Source organism: Lytechinus variegatus, chromosome 19 (assembly GCF_018143015.1).
Source record: "Lytechinus variegatus isolate NC3 chromosome 19, Lvar_3.0, whole genome shotgun sequence".
NCBI classification, from domain to species: domain Eukaryota; kingdom Metazoa; phylum Echinodermata; class Echinoidea; order Temnopleuroida; family Toxopneustidae; genus Lytechinus; species Lytechinus variegatus.
The window spans coordinates 15,805,656-15,831,418 of record NC_054758.1 but is presented as its reverse complement, the minus strand read 5'-3'; the positions used below and the strand labels follow the sequence as shown (position 1 = coordinate 15,831,418).

The 25,763-nt window shown below is 34.6% G+C and overlaps 1 protein-coding gene across 1 annotated transcript in view; it reads left to right on the top strand.

Annotated features, from left to right (window-relative positions):
* Positions 1-446: 446 nt before the first annotated feature.
* LOC121406046 (potassium voltage-gated channel subfamily KQT member 1-like) overlaps positions 447-25,763 on the top strand; it is a 69,430-nt gene continuing 44,113 nt past the window's right edge. The window contains exons 1-2 of the mRNA XM_041597053.1: positions 447-531; positions 13,108-13,234. Coding sequence (XP_041452987.1) covers positions 448-531; positions 13,108-13,234 — 211 coding nt within the window. The 5' untranslated portion in view covers position 447. The remainder of the gene's footprint in view (positions 532-13,107; positions 13,235-25,763) is intronic.

Here is a 25,763-nt window from a genome sequence, read left to right as displayed (position 1 = left end):
TAACAGTGATCATTATCATGATGATAATGATGATGATGATGATGATGATGATGATGGTGATGATGTTAATGATGATGATGATGCTGATGATGATGATGATGATGATGATAATGGGGATGATGGTGATGATGATGCTGCTGCTGCTGCTGATGATGATGATGGTGATGATGATGATGATGATGATGATGATGATGATGATGATGATGATGATAGTGATGATGATGATGGTGATGATAATATTGTGTGTATGATTTTTTACATACTTGCTAGTTGATCCTCCAAAATTTCCCTGTTAAACTTTGGATCTTTATCCATCAATATTTTGGTCAAATATAGTTATATATCATGAATTAATCAACTTTCCATATGAAGAATCAGTATGAAAGTGTAGACAGATCCTATTTATTTATTTTTTCACTTTCTCTTTTCCTTCTCTGCAGGTTTATAATGGTGCTAGTATGTCTAATATTCAGTGTATTATCAACTATAGAATCATACTCAAAGAGGTTTGAGGAAACGCTTTTTTATATGGTGAGTAGTCTCGTAAGATAAGTTTAAAATCTTTGGATAAATGGCCCCCATTCCACAGAACATAGATCTTTGAAAGAACATTGAAAACGTTCAGTATTCTTCCAAAAGCATTGTTCTCTGTAACACATATTGGTACAGAACTAATGTAAATTTAAAATGAATCATGTTTAATCCTCAAACTGGCAACTTTTATCACTTCTGTCAAACTCTTTATAATGTAATGCACTTTGTTTGAAGAAAAAAATCATATATAGCATGAACCAAAATTATTATGAGAGTAAAATTGAAGTGGCAACTGCCAATTTTGCATGTAGAAATAGTGATTATTTGATTTTCATTTCATTGCTGATCTAATTACTGTAAAGATTAGCTGTAATTCTAAACGCAACACCATAATATTCATTGAAAATGGATTAAAAGTTTTCTGTGCATTTTTATCTTGATACTTGTGCAAAAAGTGACATGTACCAGAGCGTATAAAGTAAGTACAAGAAGCAAAGTAATTATGCGCACATTTACTACTCAATACCGTAATTCTGTACAAGGAATACCCATTTCAAATAGGCAAGAGGTCGATAAAGGGTGCTTCATTTTCAATTACCATTTTCCATATCCAAATCTCCCCCCTTTTAGCACAAATATGAAAATGTAGATATGTTTCAAGCATAGATTTTCACAGAAACTGGTCAGAAGACATTTCAAAGGTTTGAGATTCCCAAAAGGCTGGTTTGATTCAATAACCATGCACTTAATGGTTTCCTCCCTTCTCCCGCCCCCCCCCCCCTCAAACAAGAGAGAGATGGGCACGTGCTATTATTTCGCCCGTGCTGAAATTTTATTGTATGAATGGTCAAGATGAAGTGTGGAAGTGATGAGGAGTGTGTGCATTTGAATATCAGGTTTCATCTACCGCTGACCTGTCCTGATTTAGGCCCCTTTCACACAGAGAAGGAAACCTCATGCATTGTTTTATGATGATTTCATATAGTGGTCTCAAACCATGGTTTGTGCAGATTTCATCCTCATTTGATTCAGTGTGTCCATGTATGTCGAGAATGAGCCCATTAATGAATGTGTGCCATTATCGCTTCACTCTAAAATTACTTTGGTCACAGTATAAGTCCACTGTCTATGATAATTGAATAACATAGACACTTGACTCATTAATGCAGTATCCTTAGTGACAGGCGTAAATTAAGCACACTGTGATAACAATGCTCATCGATTACTGGACATTTTCTTAATCAATCAAAGGCTTTGCACACTGGCAGATCCAGGGGGGGGCACATCTGTCCTCTGCCCCCCCCCTCCTTCAGAGGCATAATCAACATTTGTAATGTGAATACACCATTCTAACACGAGTGTACCCCCTCCCCCGTTTGAAAGCGAGGAATTTTTTTTTTATTGCTTGTCAGATTTTTCTCGGGAAAATGCACCCCCCCCCTTTTAGAAAAACCCGGATCCTCCCCTGGCTTTGCAACTCCAATGTGATTGGGGGAATTAAAACCCTGCCACTATGTTGGTCATCCATTCATAAGTATCTAAACCACATTCATTACTATTCTGACCACCAATACCCCTTTCACACAAGCAAAAATGGTTGTACAATATAACCTGTTCATGGCCCATTGCAGAAAGAGCTGCGATCAAAATGCAACTCAAAAAATCTTGTACCACTTCATTTTCAGCCAATGAAGCACCCAAATTTTGGACTTGCTGCAGTGTTGGTGTCTTGCGTTGAAATGCAACTCTTTCTGCAACAGGCCCCTAGACATCATTTCATGAACAAACTTGTCAGATGTTTTTTTATGACAAGTCGCATTTTATCCGACAGTTACCATAGTACCAATGCTTCTCGACCAATCAAAATAAAGGAAAGTTGTCAAATTGTAGAACCTGTCGAACAACAAATGTTGATGAAAGCCTCCCCAGTTGATAAATTCATACTGTTGCTATCCTAATATTTTGCTCAGAGTATATGCAAATGTGCTTGATCTATTGAAAATGATTAACTTACAATTTTTATTACCAAGGGTTGATAAATTTTTGCCTCAACTAACTTTATATACATATTTTCTGTGTGTGGGGGTATAAAAGGAGACGTACTCGATTGTTACGATATCTTTCACCCAATTCATACTTAAACTGTACATGTAATATCTACTATTTTTTTAGAATATAAAGGTATGCAGATGTGCTTGATCCTTTGATGAATAATAGATTCACAATTAAGTTTTTAACCAACAGTTGGTAAATTTATAACCAATCTTTTTCTGAACATGTATAGGTCCGCAGATTTTCGTGATGCATTTGTCATGGGGGAATTGCATCTGGTGTTTGAGGAAGAATTGATATTATATCTTGTGTGAATGAGTGTAAGATCTGACACCTTTTGCTCTCGAGGTCAAGTGGGAGCCCTTAAAACCCTGAACAGAAAAAAAAATGACCTTTCAATATGCTAATCCCCTAAAGTACTAGGAACCAAGGACGCATTCATACTCACCAAGCAAAAAAATGATCCTTTTTAGGGGGTCGAGGCTGGGGGGGCTGTTTTCACCCAACCTACCACCTAAATCAGCCATTCTCAACTACTTTTTTTGAAGCGCCACATTTCTTGTTTAGAATCTGTAATGCTCCACTATACATTACGCAAACTAGCAGAGTATTTCGGAAGGGGTCTAGAGGCCCCTGGTGGGGGTCGAGGGGGCAGATCCCCCAGAAGTTTTGGAATATTAGGAATTTTAAATTGCCTCGAGGGGCTCTAATTAATATCAACAGAAGAAATACAAATGCCAACAAATTACAATAATAATAATAATATATCTGTAAAGCGCTTAGAAACGTCGTTCCGATGGATTAAGCGCTATATAAAAGCGGATTATTATTATTATTATTATTACACAATATTAATATCAAAAGGAAAATGACCAGTGACTTTTTCACAACATACAAATTGTACCGGACTAGTTCAGACTGTTCTGCACCAGATCTATTGGCTGAAGCAAGTGGCGTAATGAGTAAAAAAAAAATGAGGGGGCTAGATATGGCAGCTGAAGCAAAAATATTGAACTTTTCAATCAAAAATCTATATTTTGACATAGCATCAAGAAAATAATACAATATTCTACCCTCTCCCTTTCCTTTTCTCCCTTTTTTTTCTTTGCCATGAAACACTTGAGGGAACCCCCAATCCCCGCCCCCACCATAGTGGCTGAAGTTACGTTCCCCGATTTTGCAAGAGCTGAAAATTAGGCGTTGCACCGCACTAACGCCCCAAATTGTCAATTTCTCTCTACAACTCACGTTCAGTTTCATTCATTCAGTTCGTGTTAAGCAAGAATGCATGCAAGCAATCAATCTGAGCATAGATGTATTTCACTTTTACAACTTCGGATTTTAATCGGCTTCGGAAACAAAGTTCCTACTTGTTATGTCCCACAATCATAATCTTTTATTATCAGGATGTTCTTTGAATGTCATATTATTTGATGTTTAACTCTTAAATTAACCAAAACGTATATCTGGAAATGCAAAATTTCTCGCCGTTGAAATAGAAATCCGACAAACGGGGTTTTCAAATCAATTGTGTGGCATATATAAACTTTGCAAAGCATAGAATAAATAGAAAGGAGAACACCATCGATCTTCAATAATAGGGGTTATCGAGCTAAGTTGGACAAAATTTGAGGAAATCAATGAGCAATTAAGTGTCAAGTAAAGAGTTTTTGTTTTCTCTTTATATTAAATTGATCACCAAATCCTTATTTCCAGGTTACTGGTAGATACAATTTTTCTCTCCAATTTTTCCTTGTTTTTACTTTTTTTTATATCGGCTCCCAAGCGCCACTCCGCAAGGCTCGGTGCGCCACAAGTGGCGCGCGCGCCACCATTTGAGAATCCCTGACCTACATGGTACAACATTAGATGAGCTATTAAACTCAGTTTAAACTACTGAATTCTGTGAGTCTCATAGTATTTGTACTGGGACTGCCTTGTTGCATGTTCAATGGGTTAACATCACAGTGAATTGGGATGTTAGTTATTTTGGGGCACTTTTTCAATATTTGAGGGCTGTTTTCGAGCAGTTCAGGGGCAACTTTGCCCCAAGCCTAAATGTATTTTTTCCCCTGACTCCAAACTTGCCAGGGACCCAAATATGGATATTTGGAGTGTGTTTCATGCCTTGAATTTCTTTGTCTTAAGGACAAGTACACTTTTTTCATAAGACATATTTCGGTTCAATTTTACAGCATGAATTAGAAAGAAGAACGAAAATGCACCTCAAACCTTTAATGTCAGTCAAATCCTGGGAACAATCAGAGCATTCACACTAATATTTCTTTATTGAAAGTCTCAACACATCTTTTGATGAGTGAAGAGCATTTTCATGAAATAAATGGTCAGTGATTTTCTCTAACAGTTGTCCTCTATTAAAGCCCGGAGCAGATCCAGGATTTTTCGAATGGGATGGGGGCACATTTTCCCATGGAAAATGTGACAAGCCAAAAAAAGTCCTCACTTGTGTATTAATGAAATATTCCCATAAAAATGTATGCTGTGACTGTCAAGGGGGGGGGGCACACTTGTGTAAAAAAACGGCATAATTCCATTACAAATTTTGGTAATGGATCTCAAAGGGGGGGGGGGGCACAGTTTGGATGTCCCCCTCCCTAATCCGCCACTCAAATACAAGGATTTCAATCGATTCGGTGAAGATATGAACGTATTGTGTAGAATAAGATAACCATTAGCTTGGTTACAAAATATTAAGCCCTGTCGAAGATGACACTGTTTATATTTATGATAAGGAGGTTAAGGTGATGATGATGGTGATGATGATGATGATGATGGTGGTGGTGGTGGAAAAGAAGAAGATGATGATGATGATAATTATGATGATGATAATGAAGGTGATGATGATGATGATAATTATGATGATGATGATAATGAAGGTGATGATGATGATGATGATGGTGATAATGGTGATGATGATGATGATGATGATGATGATGATGATGATGATGATGATGATGATGACAATGATGATGATGATGGTGATGATGACAATGGTGATGATGATGAAGATGATGATGATGAAGATGATGCTGATGATGGAGATGATGATGATGATGATGAAGTTGATGATAATGACGATGAAGAATATGTTGATGAGAGTGATGGTGATGATGCTGATGATGAAGATACCGGTGATAGTGGTGATGATTATGATGATATTAAACTTATGACATGGTGATACTGACTATAGTGATATTGATAAAAATGATGATATGATGGGATCTAGTGATGATGTTCATGATGATTATGATGAAAGTTATAATTATGATGATGATGAAGATGACTGATAATATTAGTGATGAATAAACTGCTTTTTTAAATTTGGAATAAATCAAACTTTTAAAAAATACAAATTTTATATAAAGAAAAGTATTTATTTTGATCTAGTTAATGGATTTTTCATAAAATCCAGAAATGAAATGTTGATCCTTGTGTATCTGTGCAACAATACCAAAAGTGCAGCCTCTTTCAGTCATGTTCAATAGCGTGAGGAAATTGCCAATTTAAAATTTTCCATTCAGTTTGTAATTAGGGGTTTATGTTAATTATATTTTTTCATTAGTTTGATCACTTATTCTCAATATCTCACACTTTGCTTCTCAAATTGTTCAGATTTTGTTTGAAATGTATACAATTTAAAATGCTGTTCCTCAGAACATATTCATCGTCAAGGTGACTTCATATTTTATTTTTTCTTTAGAATAAAGTTTATCATTATCTGCAGAGCATACATGATAATAACAAACATACCAAAATAATAGATGGCAATGCACAGGAAGCATGCTTGGGTCAGAACACCAACTCATATTTCTCTCAACAGAGGGTATTACAGTGTACTAATATGGCAAATTTGAAGAGTAAAATCTGATTAAATAAGGATCTTTCAATAAAACCATCTTTGCAATTGGCTAATGCAATATATGTCTTAAATATACATAATGATTCAATTATGCATACTGTACATTGATTGATTTTTTATGGAAAACCCACATCAGTCAATAGGAGGGGCGTAAGAGATCAGATTTTTAGCTGATTTCAGATTTTTGTGTTTTGATTTTCAGCTTAAATTTCAGCCTATTTTGGGCTTTCCTATGTACAAAAAGTACGGGGGCTCTTTCTATTTCAGATTTTTTCCACTATTCCTCAGCTTTTTCAGATCGTTTTATTTGTGACCACTGACACTCATGCAATAGGTTTGTGTAATTATTTTTTAATAACCTGCATGTAGACAAATTCTTTCATTCATGCAGTGATTAAGCTATATGTACAGTCAGTGCAAAAGGTCCACATGGCTTCCGTATTCATTCATTAATTGGGGATATGTTTGGATATATTGAAGATCAAATCAATTGAGATACATTTATGCAGGTGAATAGGACCCAAGCTCTATTTGGAAAATATATTCAATCAATTTTCTGCCAACTGATCATTTCCCCTCTGTCAACGGTTATTGATACAATGATCATAATGTGTATTCACATCGTGTTTGATGAAATGAGCTACAAAGCTCATGTTGAAGTTTGGACCTTTTGAAATATACACTTGCACTATATACTGTAAAAACTTTGAGGTTAATTCAACACCAGATGGAAATATATACACTCCACACAAGAGAAGTGTTTTTTTTATATTATAACACCATTTGAATTTGAAAATAAAAGTAGGATGTGTATAAACAATGCTTAAATAATTCTAAATTGGTGTTGATTCAACACCAGATGTGATTATATACTACCCACACAATTAGGTTTTTTTTATTAATATTGTAACACCATTGAGATTAGGAATTGAAGCCAGATGGTGTTTAAACAGTGCTTAATTGATTCTATACTGCTGTTAATTCAACACCAAATGGGAATATATATGCTATTAACACAAGAGAAGTGTTAATATTGCACCATTTAAATTTTGGGCTAAAACTAGAGGGTGTTTAAATGATGGTTAATTGATTCTAAACTGGTGTTATTTCAACAACAGATGGGAATATGTATACTGTCCACACAAGAGAAGTGATAATGTTATAACACTGCTTAAATTTTGGGCTAACACTAGCGGGTGTTAATGCAACACCGAATTGATTCTTAGATGGAGCCTTCAACACTTTTCTGATGAGGACAGATCTAAATAACAAAACCCCACCAAAAATAATAATAGTGATAAATAAATGATTAGATAAATGTAGGTAAGTGAGTACATAAATAAATAAATAAAACAATTACATAGATAAATAAAATTTGCAATTTATCCAAAACACCAATGCTCTTGAAAATTAAGGAATTTCTTAAAATCAGGGAAGTAAAAATAAATTTTGATGCGAAAGCAGTGTCATGTTTATCAGTGCCCCGTCTTACAAAGAGTTATGATTGATCCAATCAACGTTAACTATGGAAATCCATCAATGTTGTATTTTTTTCTGACAGGAAATTTGCAAAATGTCCTTTGCAAACAAAAGAGGAGCACACAGTAATGAATGTATGAATATACATTATATGTAGAAAACATTAAAAAAGACATGCATTTTAGATATGTTGGCTTTGCATAGTTGTGGTTGATCAGGGGAGCGTTTCATCAATATTTTCATCCGACAAGTTGTCAGATCTGACATCTTTCCATGATTTTGATTGGCTGAGAGGCACTGTTCCTATGGTAACTTTCGGATAAAATGGGACTTGTCGGATAAAACATCCGACAAGTCCTTTCATGAAACGCCCCCCAGATCAATTGTAAATCTTTGTGAAAATGACCCTAATGCATGTTTCATAAAGCTGTTCGTAAGTTAAGAGCAACTTTAAGAACAACTGGTGATCCTTTCTTACACCCCAAATTTAATGGTGAATATTATTTACCACAAGAAAGGATCTCCAGTCGATTCAAAAGTCGCTCTCAAGTAAAATAAGGTAATTGCAGCAAACAATTATTTCATAAGAAACCGTTTGAAATCAAATTTAATTACCACCATAATATCATTAATCTAGATCTGTTACATTGAAATTAACTTGTCTGTGAATCTTAGCTGAATACCGATAATAATTCTGATGATGAATAAAACAAAAAAGGCATATGCGGGACAGTGAATAAATGTTGCTTGGAAAAGTACCCAACATTTAATGGAAGTTTGTTCATGTTTTGCTCATTTCTCAGCAATTACACATGTTTTTACCACAGTCAATTGGCACATATTTTTAATTCATACATACAAACACTTGGATGGTCATTTTGTTGGATTCTGTTCACAGCAAAAACTGTGGTGTTAACCGGTGTACATAGAGGACCACACCAGTTATTTAACACCGGTGTTAAATTGGTCGTGTTAGTTTTACACCTATAGGTGTTATTACAGCACCTATGGTTGTTACATTTATACTCTTTGGTGTTATCTCTAGGGTGTAATTTTAACACCTCAGGGTGTGGTCCTCTATTAACACCAATTGGTGTCAGTTTTAACACCACAGTTTTTACAGTGTTTGAACTCAAGTTGAGATCATTACCACAACTTGTAATTATCTTTAACTCATCAACAGCTTTATCTCCAGTGTGAATGCACCTGCTGTGATGCAGTTTTGGCTGTGGAAACGGTATAGTGGACATTGCCTTAACCCCCTGACATTTACATTGGATTGGTAGTGTGTATTTGTACAAGAACTGACCCATAGTCTCTTGGCCGTATACTCCGTCATCTAAACTTCATATCGAGGGTTAAGAGTGCTCCTTCAGAGTGCTGTCATCATTTCCTTTTTCTCTCCTATTTTTGTTTTTTGGGGGGGGCCTTTTCCATTTTCCCCTCTTTTTTTTGGTTATGGCCGAGTCTTGGGAGTTAAAATTGTGAATTTGTAAGTGTCATATTATCATTGAATTCCATTTGACCCTCATCGTTATCCTCTTATCTACCTCTCCTTTGGCATTTCTATCAGACCTGCCAACCAGTACGTTTTTTTCTTTAAAAAATATGTTTTTGCTAAAAAAAATTGAAAAAAATATGTAAATATTTTTTAAAACAATATTGTAATTTATTGAGAAAAATCATCTGTATTTCATAAAACTTACGCAAAAATGGTTAATATATCAGATAAAACGAGGTAAGTTTGGGTCCCAACTAAAGTAACAAAAAAATTAACACAGAAATGGAATGGACAATTATAAAGACAATAGAGAAAGGAAGAGGGCTAGGAAAGGGCGAAGAGAGTTAAGAGAAGGGAAAGGATCGAGAGAGGGAATTTAGTGGGAACTGGGAAGGCAGGCATGAATTTCTGAAAAAAGAGAGTACAACTAATATTTAGTGGGGAAAAGATCTCATCCTTCATGCCAGAAATTATGTATTTTTTATAAAAGACTGTCTGCCACTACGTGTCAATATTGTTGTCTGCAAAATGATACATCAAACAAATTTCAGAGTTAGACCCTGACATGAAATGATGGAAATGAAACAAATCGAATATGAAAATGCAGCCTTGGTAACATCTGGCTTTTACACAAAGTGAATGATACCATTCAATATTTGTCATAATACACTATTTTATTTTCATCAATCAATATCTAAGTCTCCCAATCGGCCACTTTGCCAGTCTCCGTCAGTTCTTTGCAATCGATTTAATGATCTCAAACTGTTCTCAATAATCGTTATGTGCCATATTGTCTACCAAAGAATGGGAGAGTTATCTTAAATGCATTTCGCTGTTTCATAAAGACTTAAGTGTAAGTTAAATAGATGAAATTCCCAGTTACATTTGTCTTTCCGTTTGTACAGTGCATATCAATAATTTGTTCATAAATTCTGAGAAAAAAGTCCAGACAGTTGGAAAATGAACACGTAATTGATAATTTTTTCGTATATATTCTTAGGCTTCGGTCTCTTTGATCAGATGGCAGTATGGTTACTGACAATATTACCCTTGAATTAACTTTTTTTAAAGCTCACAGAAATTGGTTTGCACAAAAATGCTGATTTTTCATGTTGTGTGAAGAAAATACGATTAAACTAAATTATCATATGCTGTTCATTTTTCATAACCTCTTTGCATTTCTAGTTGATAATAAGATGCATTACAACTTGTTTTAAGAACAACTTTCTTGCTAAAATTGAGAATTTTAATCCGAGCTAAACATTTAATTTGTTTGTGCCAGCTGAAGATCAGGACATACAATAAAACAAATCAGTATAAACAAAACTTATATTTCAGACATTTTTTCTTTGTCCTTTGATAAGGTGTTTACATTACAAGTAATTTTTCACTAATTTATTTAAAATTATTGTTGCTCACTCACACAGAAAATTTAGTTAACAGTCATATTGTCATTCGCTTAAATAGACCTGTACCAGTATATGAATTTTGAAAATTCTTCAGGATAATAGAAATGCCTTATTTTATGATATTTGTATGAAAATAAAAAGTTTATATTAATAATATGTACTGTATACAGGCCCCTTTCACATGAACTTTTCTTTTGTTGAATGTGAAGCCATATATATACCAAATTACATCTGGTGGGAATGCATTGAAAACGAAAAGCAATGTTTCAATATCTGTACCATACACAGGACCCTTTCACAATTTTTTGTTTTGTTGTTCAATATATGAAGCCATACATTAACATTCACGTACAGAAAGCGGTTAAATCATGTCTGGTGCGAATGTATTAAAAAAAGAAAAACAATGGTTCAATGTACAAATTACTTTTTCACAATAATTTATTTTGTTTAATGTGAATTTTTACTTAAATGCATATACAAAAACTGACTTGATTACATCCAGGGCCCCGTAACACAAAGGTAAGCAATTAATTGCATGGTTGATTTTTGCAATCAATTGTACATTGTAGTCAATGCAATAAATCATAGAAAACTGTTTTACGATCATTGCTAAGCTTTGTGTTATGGGCTCCTGGTGTGAATGCATTGAAAAACCAAAAAAAAAGCAAGGAAGAGCTCTTGATCTCCGAAGTGAGTCCGATAACGAGGCACCCATCTATCTTGGAGTCCTGTACCAACAGAGCGATGTCACATGGTTAGTAAACATGAAAAAGTGAAGAAGTTCCGCCTGGAAAAGGTTAAAGCTGTCTAGGTCTGTAAACAGTTAGATAAGGGTTGTTGGAGACCGGTATGTGATGGTCGAAGGTGATGTTGTATGTATGTGTTAGAATGAGAGGATGAGTGATGTTTTAAGAGGGGTGTGGGATGAGAGAGGGAGAGAAGAGGAGAGAGGGGGAGAGAGAGGGGGGTGGAGGTGGAAGGGGAGAGAGAAGGAAAGAGATGGGAAGAGGGAGAGAAAGGGGGAAAGCGAGGGTTTAGGGGGAAAAAATGCTTGTTTGCCGTAACTTAACCGACCCTTCTCAAACCTGCCGAGTTTTTTTATATTCTATTCAAATTTAACCCCTCCAAAAATGTACAGACCAACCCTTTTTTTGGTCTAGCAAATGTGACCAGCCACCACATAGCATCAATAAGTTGCCCCAGAACCATTTTGAGATTTTCATTGAGCTTGAAAAACATCTATAAAATGATGTTTAACCTGTCGATATTGATCAACAATATACTTTTACAAGTATGTGACTGAATGAAGAAGAAGTTTACAAGATGTTTTAAGATAAAGAAGGAGAAAGCAAGATTGACGACTGGGGATTCACTCAAGCATGATATGTCCACATTGTGCAGTCTGTGAAACAAGCAGTCTGCACAAAATGGTATCAAAGAAACTCTTTTTTCTTGTCTTTTATTTCAATGTCAAAACTTTTACCTTATGAATTACTCTTCCAGATAAGTTATATTTTTTTTCCTTCGTGAAGACTAAATTACTACATGCCTTCTCCAGGGAAGTTTATCGTTTGGTTTGGGGTTGCTGGGGAGTGTTTCATAAAGCCGTTCATAAGTTACAAATGGCTTTTCGAATGACCGGTGATCTGTTACTTACACTAACTTTCTATTGATGTTGATTAAGCGTCTATAGAAAGGATTGTGACGTGTTCTTATAAGTCGCCTGTAACTTGTGAACAGCTTTACTAAATATTCACCTGCATGCACCAATACATGCATAGCAATCTGTGAGATAAAGAGTTGTTTGATCTGGGTCCCGTAACACAAAGGTTAGCGATTGATCATACGCTTGATGTTTACGATTGATTGTACATTGTAGTCTATGGAATCAATCGTAGAAAAATGTTCTACGATCATTGCTAAGTTTTGTGTTACGGGCCCCAGGTCATTTTAGGTGGTGCTGCACCAGCCCAAGTTTGCTCAATCTCGAGATCTTAACCCAATTACCCCTCCTCGCGATTAACTATCGCAATAATTGTGCCTCCACTACAAATAATCTCGAGATTGTTCAGATCGGGATAATTTGCCGGATCAGAAATAGCGGGATTATTTGAAAACTCGGGCTGGTGCAGACGACCCTTTTGGGACGGTAGGGGTGTAGAAATGACCTTTGACCTTGACATGTATCCTTATTCCTCTACCTTTTCTTCCCACGACCCAATCCCGTATTTGTTCCCGCTCTACTGGTGCAGGAAATATTCCTGGTGGTTTTCTTCAGCTGCGAGTACGTGGTTCGTCTCTGGTCGGCAGGCTGCAGGCAGCAATACCAAGGCCTTAGGGGGCGCCTCCGCTTCGCAAGAAAACCGATTCTTATCATAGGTACGTCGTCTTCTTTTTTTAATAATTATTTTGATTCAGTAGTTTAAGGTTTAAGTCAGAGCCTCCGCTTCGCAAGAAAACCCATTCTTATCATAGGTACATTGTCTTCTTTTTTTATAATCATTTTAATTTAGTAGTTTAAGGTTAAAGTCAGAGCCTCCGCTTCGCAAGAAAACCCATTATTATCCTAGGTTTGTCTTCTTTTCTTTTTATTAATTTATTATCAATTTATAATTGCAATCGATTGATTGTAAATTGATGGTTTCAACACCCCATTGTTCTTATTCAAAAACAATTGCTGCTCGTTTACAGTATGGATATGGCTTTAAAAAACACAATTACCCACATTTATGAGTAAACCAGTGAAAAATGGCCTTCTATAATTGATTCTCAAAATGGAGGTTACTTATTTTGTGCATGAGTGTGTTGGAAGAGCTGTCATGGTATTTTAACAATCAACGAGGCATCAAATATGATATATATTTGATCATGCACGTGGTGACCTTTTAGCCCTAAACATGCATGGTTCCTGTAAGTATGGTATCTTTCAAAAACCAAAGAGGCATCAAATATGATATTTAATTATATACTTAGTGCCCTTTTAGCCCCAAACGTTGTGCATGGAGTACGCCAGTGACCCTTGGTTTAACACCCATCTTGGGTGTGTGGTGTAAAATTGGACGCAGGTGAGCGGTCCCCGCCCTCTCATCAAACACCATTGCTAGTCTTCACACCAGGATCCACCAATTTTACATATATATTTTAGGGGAATTTGAGGACATGCAGGCTGCAAAATGCTGTTTGGGACATATTACAATGTCATCATTTTGTGTGTTTTTTTGCATTTCGAGAGTTGAACTCTTGCAACATTCATAAAAATCTCCTTTTATTTGTTGTGCTTCAAAAGAAGCACAATTTATTTTTCCATTCATTTCAATTTTCTATGTTTTTTTTATGCATTAACTACTCTACCTAAAAACGGGGAAAATGCTCTTTGTTTGCCATTTATATTGATTTTTTCATATTTTGAGTCCTATGATTTTGGTAGGGAGGGGGGGGGGGCAGTGATGAACTCTTTTAGTAAATCTGTGTAAATTAAAATGTACATTAGTTTTATTCACTTTCATATAAAATTGAACAGGCCGAAGTTCAAACAAAGATATTCAATTGCATTTGTTACTTTGTTTTCTCTCTGCTGTACTTGCTGTACAGTAGTGCAATATGTAGTCGAGAGTATAGGTCAATTTCTTCAATACAAATTCACAATCATGATTATTATCTGGTTTGTTCTAGTTCTAGCTCAAAACAAGCACAATTTGTTTTTCTATTCATATTCAATTTTCTCAGCAATATACCAGGGGCCCATTGCAGAAAGAGTTGCAGTCAATCACAACTCTAAAAATCATGCGTAATTTGATTTTCGACCAATCAACAATGCGCATTTGGGACTTGCGCATGATATTTTTGAGTTGCGATTGATTGCAACTCTTTCTGCAACGGGCCCCAGATGGTATATAGACTCCACCTTTATTTGTCAATCAATGAAAACACCTCATCGTTCGGTGATAAAATGCATGTTACACCTTTTCCTTAAATTTGACTAGTTTACTTGACAAAAAATATCTATCAATGTCTTCAATACAAATTCACAATTATGATAATTATGTTTGATTTGTTCTAGTTATGGATCAAAAGAAGCCAAATTTTGTTTTTTGTCTCACCTGCGAAGCAAAGTGAGACTATAGGCGCCGCTTTTCCGACGGCGACGGCGGCGGCGACGGCGGCGGCGGCGGCGTCAACATCAAATCTTAACCTGAGGTTAAGTTTTTGAAATGACGCCATAACTTAGAAAGTATATGGACCTAGTTAATAAAACTTGGCCATAAGGTTAATCAAGTATTACTGAACATCCTATTAGAGTTTCATGTCACATGACCAAGGTCAAAGGTCATTTAGGGTCAATGAACTTAGACCATGTTGGAGGAATCAACATCGAAATCTTAACCTGAGGTTAAGTTTTTGAAATGTCATCATAACTTAGAAAATATATGGACCTAGTTCATGAAACTTGGACATAAGCTTAATCAAGTATCACTAAACATCCTGCATGAGTTTCACGTCACATGACCAAGGTCAAAGGTCATTTAGGGTCAATGAACTTTGGCCGAATTGGGGATATCTGTTGAATTCCCATCATAACTTTGAAAGTTTATGGATCTGATTAATGAAACTTGGACATAATAGTAATCAAGCATCACTGAAAATTTTGTGCAAGTTTCAGGTCTCATGATTAAGGTCAAAGGTCATTTAGGGTCAATGAACTTTGGCCAAATCGGGGGTTTCTGTTGAATTACCATCATAACTTTGAAAGTTTATTTGTCTAGTTCATTAAACTTGGACATTAGAGTAATCAAGTATCACTGAACATCCTGTGCGCGTTTCAGGTCACATGACCAAGGTCAAAGGTCAATGAACTTTGGCCGAATAGGGTGTATCTGTTGAATTACCATCATAACTTTGAAAGTTTATGGATCTGATTCATGAAACTTGTACATAAGAGTAATCAAGTATCACTGAACATCCTGTTCGAGTTTCAGGTCACATGATCAAGGTCAAAGGTCATGTAAGGTCAATGAACTTTGGCCATGTTGGGTTTTTTTGTTGAATAACCATCATATCTCTGTAAGTTTATTGGTCTAGTTCATAAAAAGTGGACATAAGAGTAACCATGTATCACTGAACATCTTGTGCGAGTTAGAGTAGTGTTCAAAGTCAGCACTGCTGCTATATTGAACCGCGTGATGCAGGTGAGACGGCCAGAGGCATTCCACTTGTCTATAAATATTAATTCAATTTTCCCAGCAATATTCCAGATGATATGAGCTCCATCTTTATTTGTCACTCAATAAAAACACCTCATTGTTCGGTGATAAAATGCATGTTACACCTTTTCCTTCAATATGACTAGTTTACTTGACAAAAATATCTATCAATGTCTTCAATACAAATTCACAATTATGATAATTATGTGTGATTTGTTCTAGTTCTGGATCAAAAGAAGCACAATTTTGTTTTCTACACATATTAATTCAATTTTCCCAGCAATATTCCAGATGATATGAACTCCACCATTATTTGTCACTCAATAAAAACACCTCATCGTTCGGTGATAAAATGCATGTTACGCCTTTGCCGTCAACATGACTAGTTTACTTGACAAAAACATCTATCAATGTCTTCAATACAAATTCACAATTATGATAATTATGTTTGATTTGTTCTAGTTATGGATCAAAAGAAGCACAATTTTGTTTTTCTATAAATATTAATTCAATTTTCCCAGCAATATTCCAGATGATATGAACTCCACCATTATTTGTCACTCAATAAAAACACATCATTGTTCAGTGATAAAATGCATGTTACACCTTTTCCTTAAATATGACTAGTTTACTTGACAAAAAATATCAATGTCTTCAATACAAATTCACAATTATGATAATTATGTTTGATTTGTTCTAGTTATGGATAAAAAGAAGCACAATTTGTTTTTCTATAAATATTAATTCAATTTTCCCAGCAATATTCCAGATGATATGAACTCCACCATTATTTGTCACTCAATAAAAACACCTCATCGTTCGGTGATAAAATGCATGTTACACCTTTTCCTTAAATTTGACTAGTTTACTTGACAAAAAATATCTATCAATGTCTTCAATACAAATTCACAATTATGATAATTATGTGTGATTTGTTCTAGTTATGGATCAAAAGAAGCACAATTTTGTTTTCTATAAATATTAATTCAATTTTCCCAGCAATATTCCAGATGATATGAACTCCACCATTATTTGTCACTCAATAAAAACACCTCATTGTTCAGTGATAAAATGCATGTTACGCCTTTGCCGTCAACATGACTATTTTACTGACAAAAAATACACATAATTGTCTCCAAATTGCCCAATTAGATCAAAATCGATGCCAGCGGTGAACAGATTTCCTTGTATTGTCTCCTTGATAAAAGACCACCTGCTATTTCCTCCGTTTATTGATTTCATTTGCTAGTATAATATCAATATGAAATGAAATCCAGGAAAACCCTTTCCAGTGACACAAGTATATCAGTTACTGTAGATACATTTCTGTTTTGCTAGTAAATATATTTATGTATTTATTTCATCTATCTATCTATCTATTTATTGATTAATTCATCTATTTGTTTGTTTATTAATTCATTTATGTATTTATCTAGTCATTAATTTATTTACTCATTTATTTGCTTTATTAATTATTTACTTATCTATGTATGTAATTATTTATTTGTTTGTTTATTCATTCTTTTATTTATTTAGTTATTTATTCATTTATTCATTTTATTTTCTAGCAAGATAATAAAACATGACAGATGTAATATATACATTACTAGAGAAGTATGAAATTAAGCACCAGCCAATGCCTTTGGATCAACAAAAAGAATTAAACAATTCTATCAAGAGGTTCTCCACATTGACTGGTGCCTACATAGAATAACGTAAAATAGACAAATCTGTAACCATGTAATTATAATCAAACTTATTTCATTGTAGTATGAAGAAAATCTGCATCTTTATTTTGATACATAGGCCCTGTATTATAGGAGATGCAATCAAATGTTTTAATTTGGTAATAATTTTTAATCTGATTGCTAGGTAAAATATTCTAAACTTAAGAAATTGCCATTAAATGGCTTCATTTTTCTTTGTGCGGTGAATATCAATTATCGTTTTGTAATATATAGAGGTCATGTAATGAAGAGACCTGTTTATTATTAAACTGATTGTAAGATTGAAAATATTTACAACACTCTAAATTCCAAGTGTTAAATATATAACCAGATCGACTGTGAATACTGACCAGTCGAATATTAAATTTAGATTTAAACCTTGATTTAAATATAAATCTAAAAGATTTTTATTTAAATCTTTTGGGATTAAAAAGTTATTCCTTAAGATTTAAAATAAATTCAAAATGTGGCTGATCACTATTCAATCTGGATTTATTTTAATCCTTGGAATTTAGAGTGAGGTGGTCAACACTGAGTAATTTGAGCGCTTGATAAGTCTTTGAAGTCATTAGCCCTTTTGAACAACTGCCTCGACTTTATCCTTGTACTTGTATTTTTGTGCCATTTCTTTTCCATTTCTGCTGTAATGCAACAATGTGCACTGCCCAAAGCTTGCCCAATCCAGGCCTGCTTGCATACATTATTTTTTTTAGTAAATGTTGTCAACTTGAGAATTATGCCATCTTTTGGGGGGTTGCAAAATAATGGATCGACTTGATATTTCACAGTAAACAAAAATAGCACGGTGTTTAAGCCTGTCACACTAACAACCGGTTGATTAAACTTTTTGTAGGTGTTTTTGAACAACTTGTTTGAAAAAATTAAACAGTTGTTTAACAAGTTTAAACAGTAGTTGTTAGAGTGACAGGCTAAAACAAAGTATGTGCTTTAAATTTCAAACAGCGTTTTTACAGTCTATTTTTCACAGAATATTGAAACTTTAGTGTCAAGTTAGATTAAAATTTTGCAACCCAATCTGTTATCTGTTTTCTGATACTATTTCTGTTCAATACCGACCCACCTGCTTTTTCATCATTTCCTCTGCATTATCTCCGCCACATGCTAACATGCAGTGACTGATTAATTTGAATGTGCAGTAGCTACAGAACAAAGGCAGTGGTATCTTATGAAATCATTAATTATCTAAATTGAAATGAACGAGTTCATAGATGAGACGCACTTGGAAAGGAATATGCAGCAAAAAACTGTTGATAAAACTACTCGACAGGTATGCAGAGAGGACCTGTTTTTTTTTTAAATCTCTGGTGTTGGTTCAACTCACAGTGTTGCTATCATGAAGCATTTGTGTGTTAGTTTAGCACTTTGTTCAATTGTTAAAACTACTCATCTGGTGTTTACAGACTGCATAAAGGGAACATGAAGCAAATTTACACCAGTTTTGTGTATTTATGTTAGTTTGACACTATTTTCAAAGCCTTTGGTGTAAGAACTTTACAATTGGTTAGTACCTAGTATAACATGATGCACATTTACACTGGTGTTAAATCTATGGTTACAGTTTCAACTCTCAGTGTAGCTTTCATAATAAATATATTTTGGGACAAGCTTAAAGCCTACCTTGTTCAATTGATAAAACTAAACCAACTTTGTGTACAGAGAGCAAAACCAATATGTTACACCAGTATTCATCGATGGTGTTAGCTCAACACCAGGTGGTGTTGTTAGTTGGTTGTTAGTTTGTCATTAGATATTCAAACGTTTGTTGCAACTTCATAAGTTGTGCTTTCTTGAGGGGTCCACATAATACAAGCTTTGCTTTTCAGTGGACCCCTCCATTCTTCTTATGATATATAATTGCATTGATTTAATTATATTTAATGATATTGATTATATTGATTTAACTTGACATGTACGTTAATTTGAATTACTTTCAAATATGTATTTTTTTCCAATATTGAATTTTCTTCATGCTATTGTTTATTTAAATTGAATCAATCTATCTTGTACTTATTTGTATCATTTTGAAGAATGAAAATAAATTTGAATTGAATTGAGAACAACACCACTGACCTATTGTACAAAATCTATGATGTTGCACCAATTAGTTTTAGGACATGTCGTTGTTAGTTTAAAATTACATGCTTTTGTGATAGTTTGTGATAGTGATAATTATAACAATGTTTTTTTTACTGCGTAATGATGCAATTCAATTGGCATTACTGAGGTCACTGTTAATGACCTTGTCAAAACAAAAAATGTATCGATCATGCCATGCAAATAGCCATGTTTCTAGGCAGCTCCAAACGCAATGCTTTAAAGATCAATTTTCGGTTTTACTTGGTCAATAATCGCTCTGTGCCAGAGCTCCTTTTCCCATTTGAAGAGTCTACCCTCAAAATTATTGCTTGCTACGACTGCCCGAGCTTAACTTTAACTTTTACTCCTTCGAAATATGATTGATTAATGTGGGAACAGATACAGCATGGGATAGTTGCTAAGCGTCACTCCCGAGAATAAAGATACCTTTTGAGTATAGTCGACCACGAGGGCGATATTGATTTTGGTGCTTCAAGAAGCAAGCGGGTTGAATTCCAGTTTGAAGGCGAGTGACTCAGTCAATGTATTTATTGTTGTTCCAAAATAGAAGGAAACATTCCTTCCTGAAGCGATTGATTTTTACCTTAAAAAGATGAAATGATATCTGAGCAGTGATCCGAGAGATAGTGGTTCCAATTAATCTTCTTTACATACATTTCATTTCATTTATTGTGTCCACTAAAACAAATAATTGTTATACACTTGTCAATTTTTGCTGTACAAAAATAGATTCACAAAGTAATTTAATCACGTTAAGATCAAGAGGGCATTAAATATCATGAGCATAATTATACAAAATGATAGGAGACATGTATATATCAATTACAGTCACTGGCTTTAATTGTTTGTATAGTTATAAGGCATTTATTTATTTGTTTATTTATTTATTTACTTATTTATTTCTTTATTTATATATATATATATATATATATAATTGCTCTGCCCCGCCATTGAGCACTTTTTGGAATCCTCAACCAATCCCATACCAAGTGGATATATATATATATATATATATGTATATATAGTATTTATTTATTTATATATATAGTATTTATTATTTATTCATTTATTTATTTATTCATTTATTTACTTATTTATTCATTTATTTATTTATTAATGGAACAACTGTGAAATATATTACGGATCATTTTTGCCATGTTTATTCATATAAACTGCAAAAAAAGGGTGTTGAATTAATGTTAATCAGTGCAGGTAGAAGGAGAGAAAAAAGACTAATCATTTCTTTGAACTCATTTCACATCTTGATTAGATCTCAGCCAAAAATCATTGCTATGTTTAAAAGGTCAGCTACTATGACTGATTAACCTAGACGTAAAATGTTTTCTAGGTAACTCGTTATATTAACCTAGACATAAAATGTTTCCTAGGTAACTGGTTATACACCAGCTTGGCATTTACCAGCAAAAATGCTGTCCTACCGAGTTCAGATGGGGGTTACCATAAACAGAACCAGAAAAGAGATAGGGTACACCTTGTTTAGACTCTGATTCCTATAGAAAGATTTATGTGTTTTTTGTAACCAATGGCCAATAAACAGGCATTGTATTAAGAATAATGATGGATTTAAATAAACCAAGCTATGTACATATGGAAGAAAATCTTAACAGCAATAATAGTCAAAGCGATTAGAATAGGAGAAAAAAGGCCAGTGTTAGAAAACATCCAGTTCCATCATAAGATGTTCCTGATAAAAGAAGTTGTGTGGAAAAGACTTTGACTCAGAACACCCTATGTTTTTTCTACATTAATCTGTTTCAAGTAATGTTTTCCAATGAACAAGTGATTAAGAAGTAATGATTTCCAATGATCAAGTGATTAAGAACTCTTTGCTTTCTGACCTATCACTGTATATTCATGATAAAAGAAGTTGTGGCAAAGACTTTTGATACAGAACTCCCTATTTTGTTTTATGTTAATATGTTTCAAGTAATATTTTCCAATGAAAAAGTGATTATAAGAACTCTTTGCTTTCTGGCTTATCACCGTATATTCATGCTAAAAGGAATTGTGGCAACCTTCAAGACTTGATACAGAACTTTGTCAGTTTTTGACATTGCTCTGTCTCAAGTATTATTTTGCGATGAAAAAGTGATTAAGAACTCTTTGCTTTCTGACCTATCACTGTATATTCATGATAAAAGAAGTTGTGTCAAAGACTTTTGACAAAGAACTTCCTAAGTGTTTTGGCATTAATCTGTTTCAAGTAATGTTTTCCAATGAAAAACTGATTAAGAACGCTGCTTTCTGACTTATCACTATATTTATCAGTGCCATGTTGTGCATGCGGTTATGACAAAATGCTATTAACTCCTAACATGCTAATGTCTCAAGTGGGCAGAACATAACAAACATGAATTACTTGAAGCTGCAATTTCTCTTGTATGTCAATAGTTAAAGTGTCAGCCAAGATATGACATTTGATTCACATTGTCAGGCAGCGCTTGAAATCTTTTCCATGAGATAAGCAGATATTTTAAAAGCATGGGATTGATTTACACAACTTGAGGTTGGATATGGATTTAAGATAAGATCAAGAAGTGTTTGTGTGCGTGTCATGTCAGTCTACCCTGTCAGGCAGCAAATCATATCATGCGAGACCCATCAATGACCACATGTATCTCTGTCCTAGCCTTGAGACAAGGCCTTGTGACTGAGTTTATTCTTATTGTGTACACCACGTGGGGTCTGAGACGAGACTAGCTCCAATCTAGCGAATGCCCCTAGTCTCGTTCACCCTGGTCTGCACAATGAGAGCCAGTTCTTATCTACTTTGCTAAAATAGTTCAGTGGAAATCAGTGTAATGTGAACGTTCAAAGCCGTCTTGGAAGTGATCTTAAGTGGTTTTCCAAAACTAATTTGGAAAACCAACTCACAATGTAATTTTGAAGATTTCTTTGCCTTAATAAACTGGTTTAAGCGTAGTTGAGGACACAACCATTCTTTGGGAAGCGATCTTCACGGTTGGGCATGTTACAGTACGGAATGTAGATGTGTAGAATGCCTATGTTGTGGTTTCAAATTCTCATAGCAACAAGACCCCATTAAGTGAAGTGGATTAGAAATTCAGTAATGTCTTATGGAGCATTGCAAGAAACTTGCGATCAATTGCAAGTTAATTTCCGGTACCTTAATCGATTATATCTCACAATTAATTTCAAATTTGCGATTTGGTGCTGATTTGGGTAAATTGCTGATTCGTCTATTGCCAACTCGACCGCTCACCACATGGTCCATCTAGTCTAATGCCATTCCGTCCATCAACATTTTGTCTAACAACCATTTGGTCCAATCATCATTTCGTCTAATCACCATTTCGTCTCATGACCAATTGGTCTAATATTCATTTCACTTTAATTTGTTTTGCACAATTAACATTTAGTCCACTTAGACCAAATGGTATACGGACTAAATCGCCATTGCACCAACTGGTTATTAGACGAAATAGTGAGTGGACAAATTGGCAATTAAACCATGTGGATAGTGGACGAATAGATGGTAGACCAAAATATAGACGATTTGCCAATTTGGACGAATTGGAAACAAACCCTGATCTATACTTCTAGCGACAAGGAGTGTTTCCTAATAAATGTGATTCAGCTATTGATCTCTCACTTGATAAATTGGAACAGAATATTTGCAGTTGATATGGCAAATATTTTCTTGCAACATCCTCTTATAGCCTCTCATTACCACTTGCTTTGTTTCTGAAATGCATGTCATATCAGACAGCGCCTTGTTTACAGGCTACACAACTGCCCCCCCGCATCGCCCTGACACATGAAGGGCACGGCGGCAAGTCTATGAATGGGAACATGATTTCTGGTTTGTTTTCTTAAACCCCTCGCCTACTAGGGCACCCACTCGGTCACCCACTCGGTCATTTTGACAGGTACATTAGGATAGCATTACTGACATATCAGCAGTTGAAGTCTGTATGGCTCTGTAGATGGATTGCAGGGGGGGGGTGCATAACTCTTTAAAGGACAAGTCCACCCCAACAAAAACTTGATTTGAATAAAAAGAGAAAAATTCAACAAGCATAAAACTGGAAATTTCATCAAAATCGGATGTAAAATAAGAAAGTGATGACATATTTCAAGTTTCGCTTCATTTCACAAAACAGTTATATGAACGAGCCATTTACATCCAAATGAGAGTTGATGGTGTCACTCACTATTTCTTTTGCTTTTTATTGTTTGAAATATGAAATATTTTGATTTTCTTGTCATTGTCATGTGAAATGAAGTTTCATTCCTCCCTGAACACATGGAACTCCATTATTTTAACATTTTGTGCTTCAGGCAAGGAGGTCCTAATCATCAAATTCGTAAAAATTGAAATATTGTATAAATAAATTCAAACAATAAAAACAAAAGAAATAGTGAGTGAGTGACATCATCGACTCTCTCATTTGGATGTAACTGGCTCGTTCATATAACTATTTTTTTTTAAATTAGCGAAACTTTGAAATGTCATAACTTATTTTACATCCGATTTTGATGAAATCTTCAGCATTGTGCTTGTCTGATTTTTCTCAATTGATTCAAATCAACATTTTTCTGAGGTGGACTTGACCTTTAAGATCATTCAGACACTGCAAAACAGAGTATGGAATCTGATGTTCAGAACACAAAAGAACACAACACCAGCATTTTAGGAAACGACAACCTGTCTTCACTGTCCTACTCAATTGGAACCTCAAGGCCCCGTCTTACAGAGAGTTACAACTGATCCATCAACCTCAAGTTTATGGAAATCCATCAATGTCATATTTTTTTCTTCGGGAAATTTGCACAATACCTTTAGAAAACAAAAAGAATCACACTGAATTTCCAAGAAAATTGCGCTGAATTTCCAAGAAAATTGCACTGAATTTCCAAGAAAAATATGAATATACATCATATCTAGAAAATATTCTAAGCAAAGGTGTATCTTCGATGTTGACGTTGCTGGCTTTCTATAGTTGTGATTTATTGGATCAATTGTAACTCTTTGTGAGACGGGGCCCCAGAAGTTTCGTAACCACAATGTCATTACTTACATCCAACAATTCCGATGCAAAACACTGCTATTTCAAGAACAGGGATAGCCATGATTTAAATGGATTTTCTCCCTAATAATGATCTCTAAGTGCTCCACACTTGGCACATAATCACTGCGATAAAATTCCTGCGGTATGTTTGTTGAACTGCTAAAAGCCATGATTATCTTTCCTGACATGAAACCCATTTCAGGCATCTTCTCTAGGGTAATATGATTTTTTTTATGTTGCAATTTTAGTGTTTTATCCTTTTTGTCTCTTGATTATTTTGTTCAAATTTAAATCTAAGATTCCAAAACATTTTAGAGCTACACTCCTTTGCCAGTTATGTCATTATAATAGGTTAAAGAAGGCACTTTGAATGCTTGCATATTTTTTATTGATTGCATATCAGAAAGATACACACAGATATAATTTCTTGCAATTTTTAGCTTAATTTCTGGTCAAGTTGAGAAAAGGGTCAACTTTACTAAGAATGGTATCAAACATCCTCATCTCAAAACCATAACTGGTCAGTAGAAGAAGGCACAATTTTTTAAAGAAATTTCAAAATTTCACTCAAAACTGAGCTAGATTATTTTTTTGGTGTAATTTTTATGTTTTGTAAGTTTGATATATTTGTACGCAGTGCTACATGTGAGGTTTATATGCTCCCGAGTAACAGCTATTTATTATGCTTTTATCACCCCTGACTAGCATGTAGCCCCATGTAGCACTGGTTCATTATGTATTGTTTGTTGTTACCATGTATAAAAGTCATATGTTTGTATCATGATTTGGTCAAATAGATATTAATAAT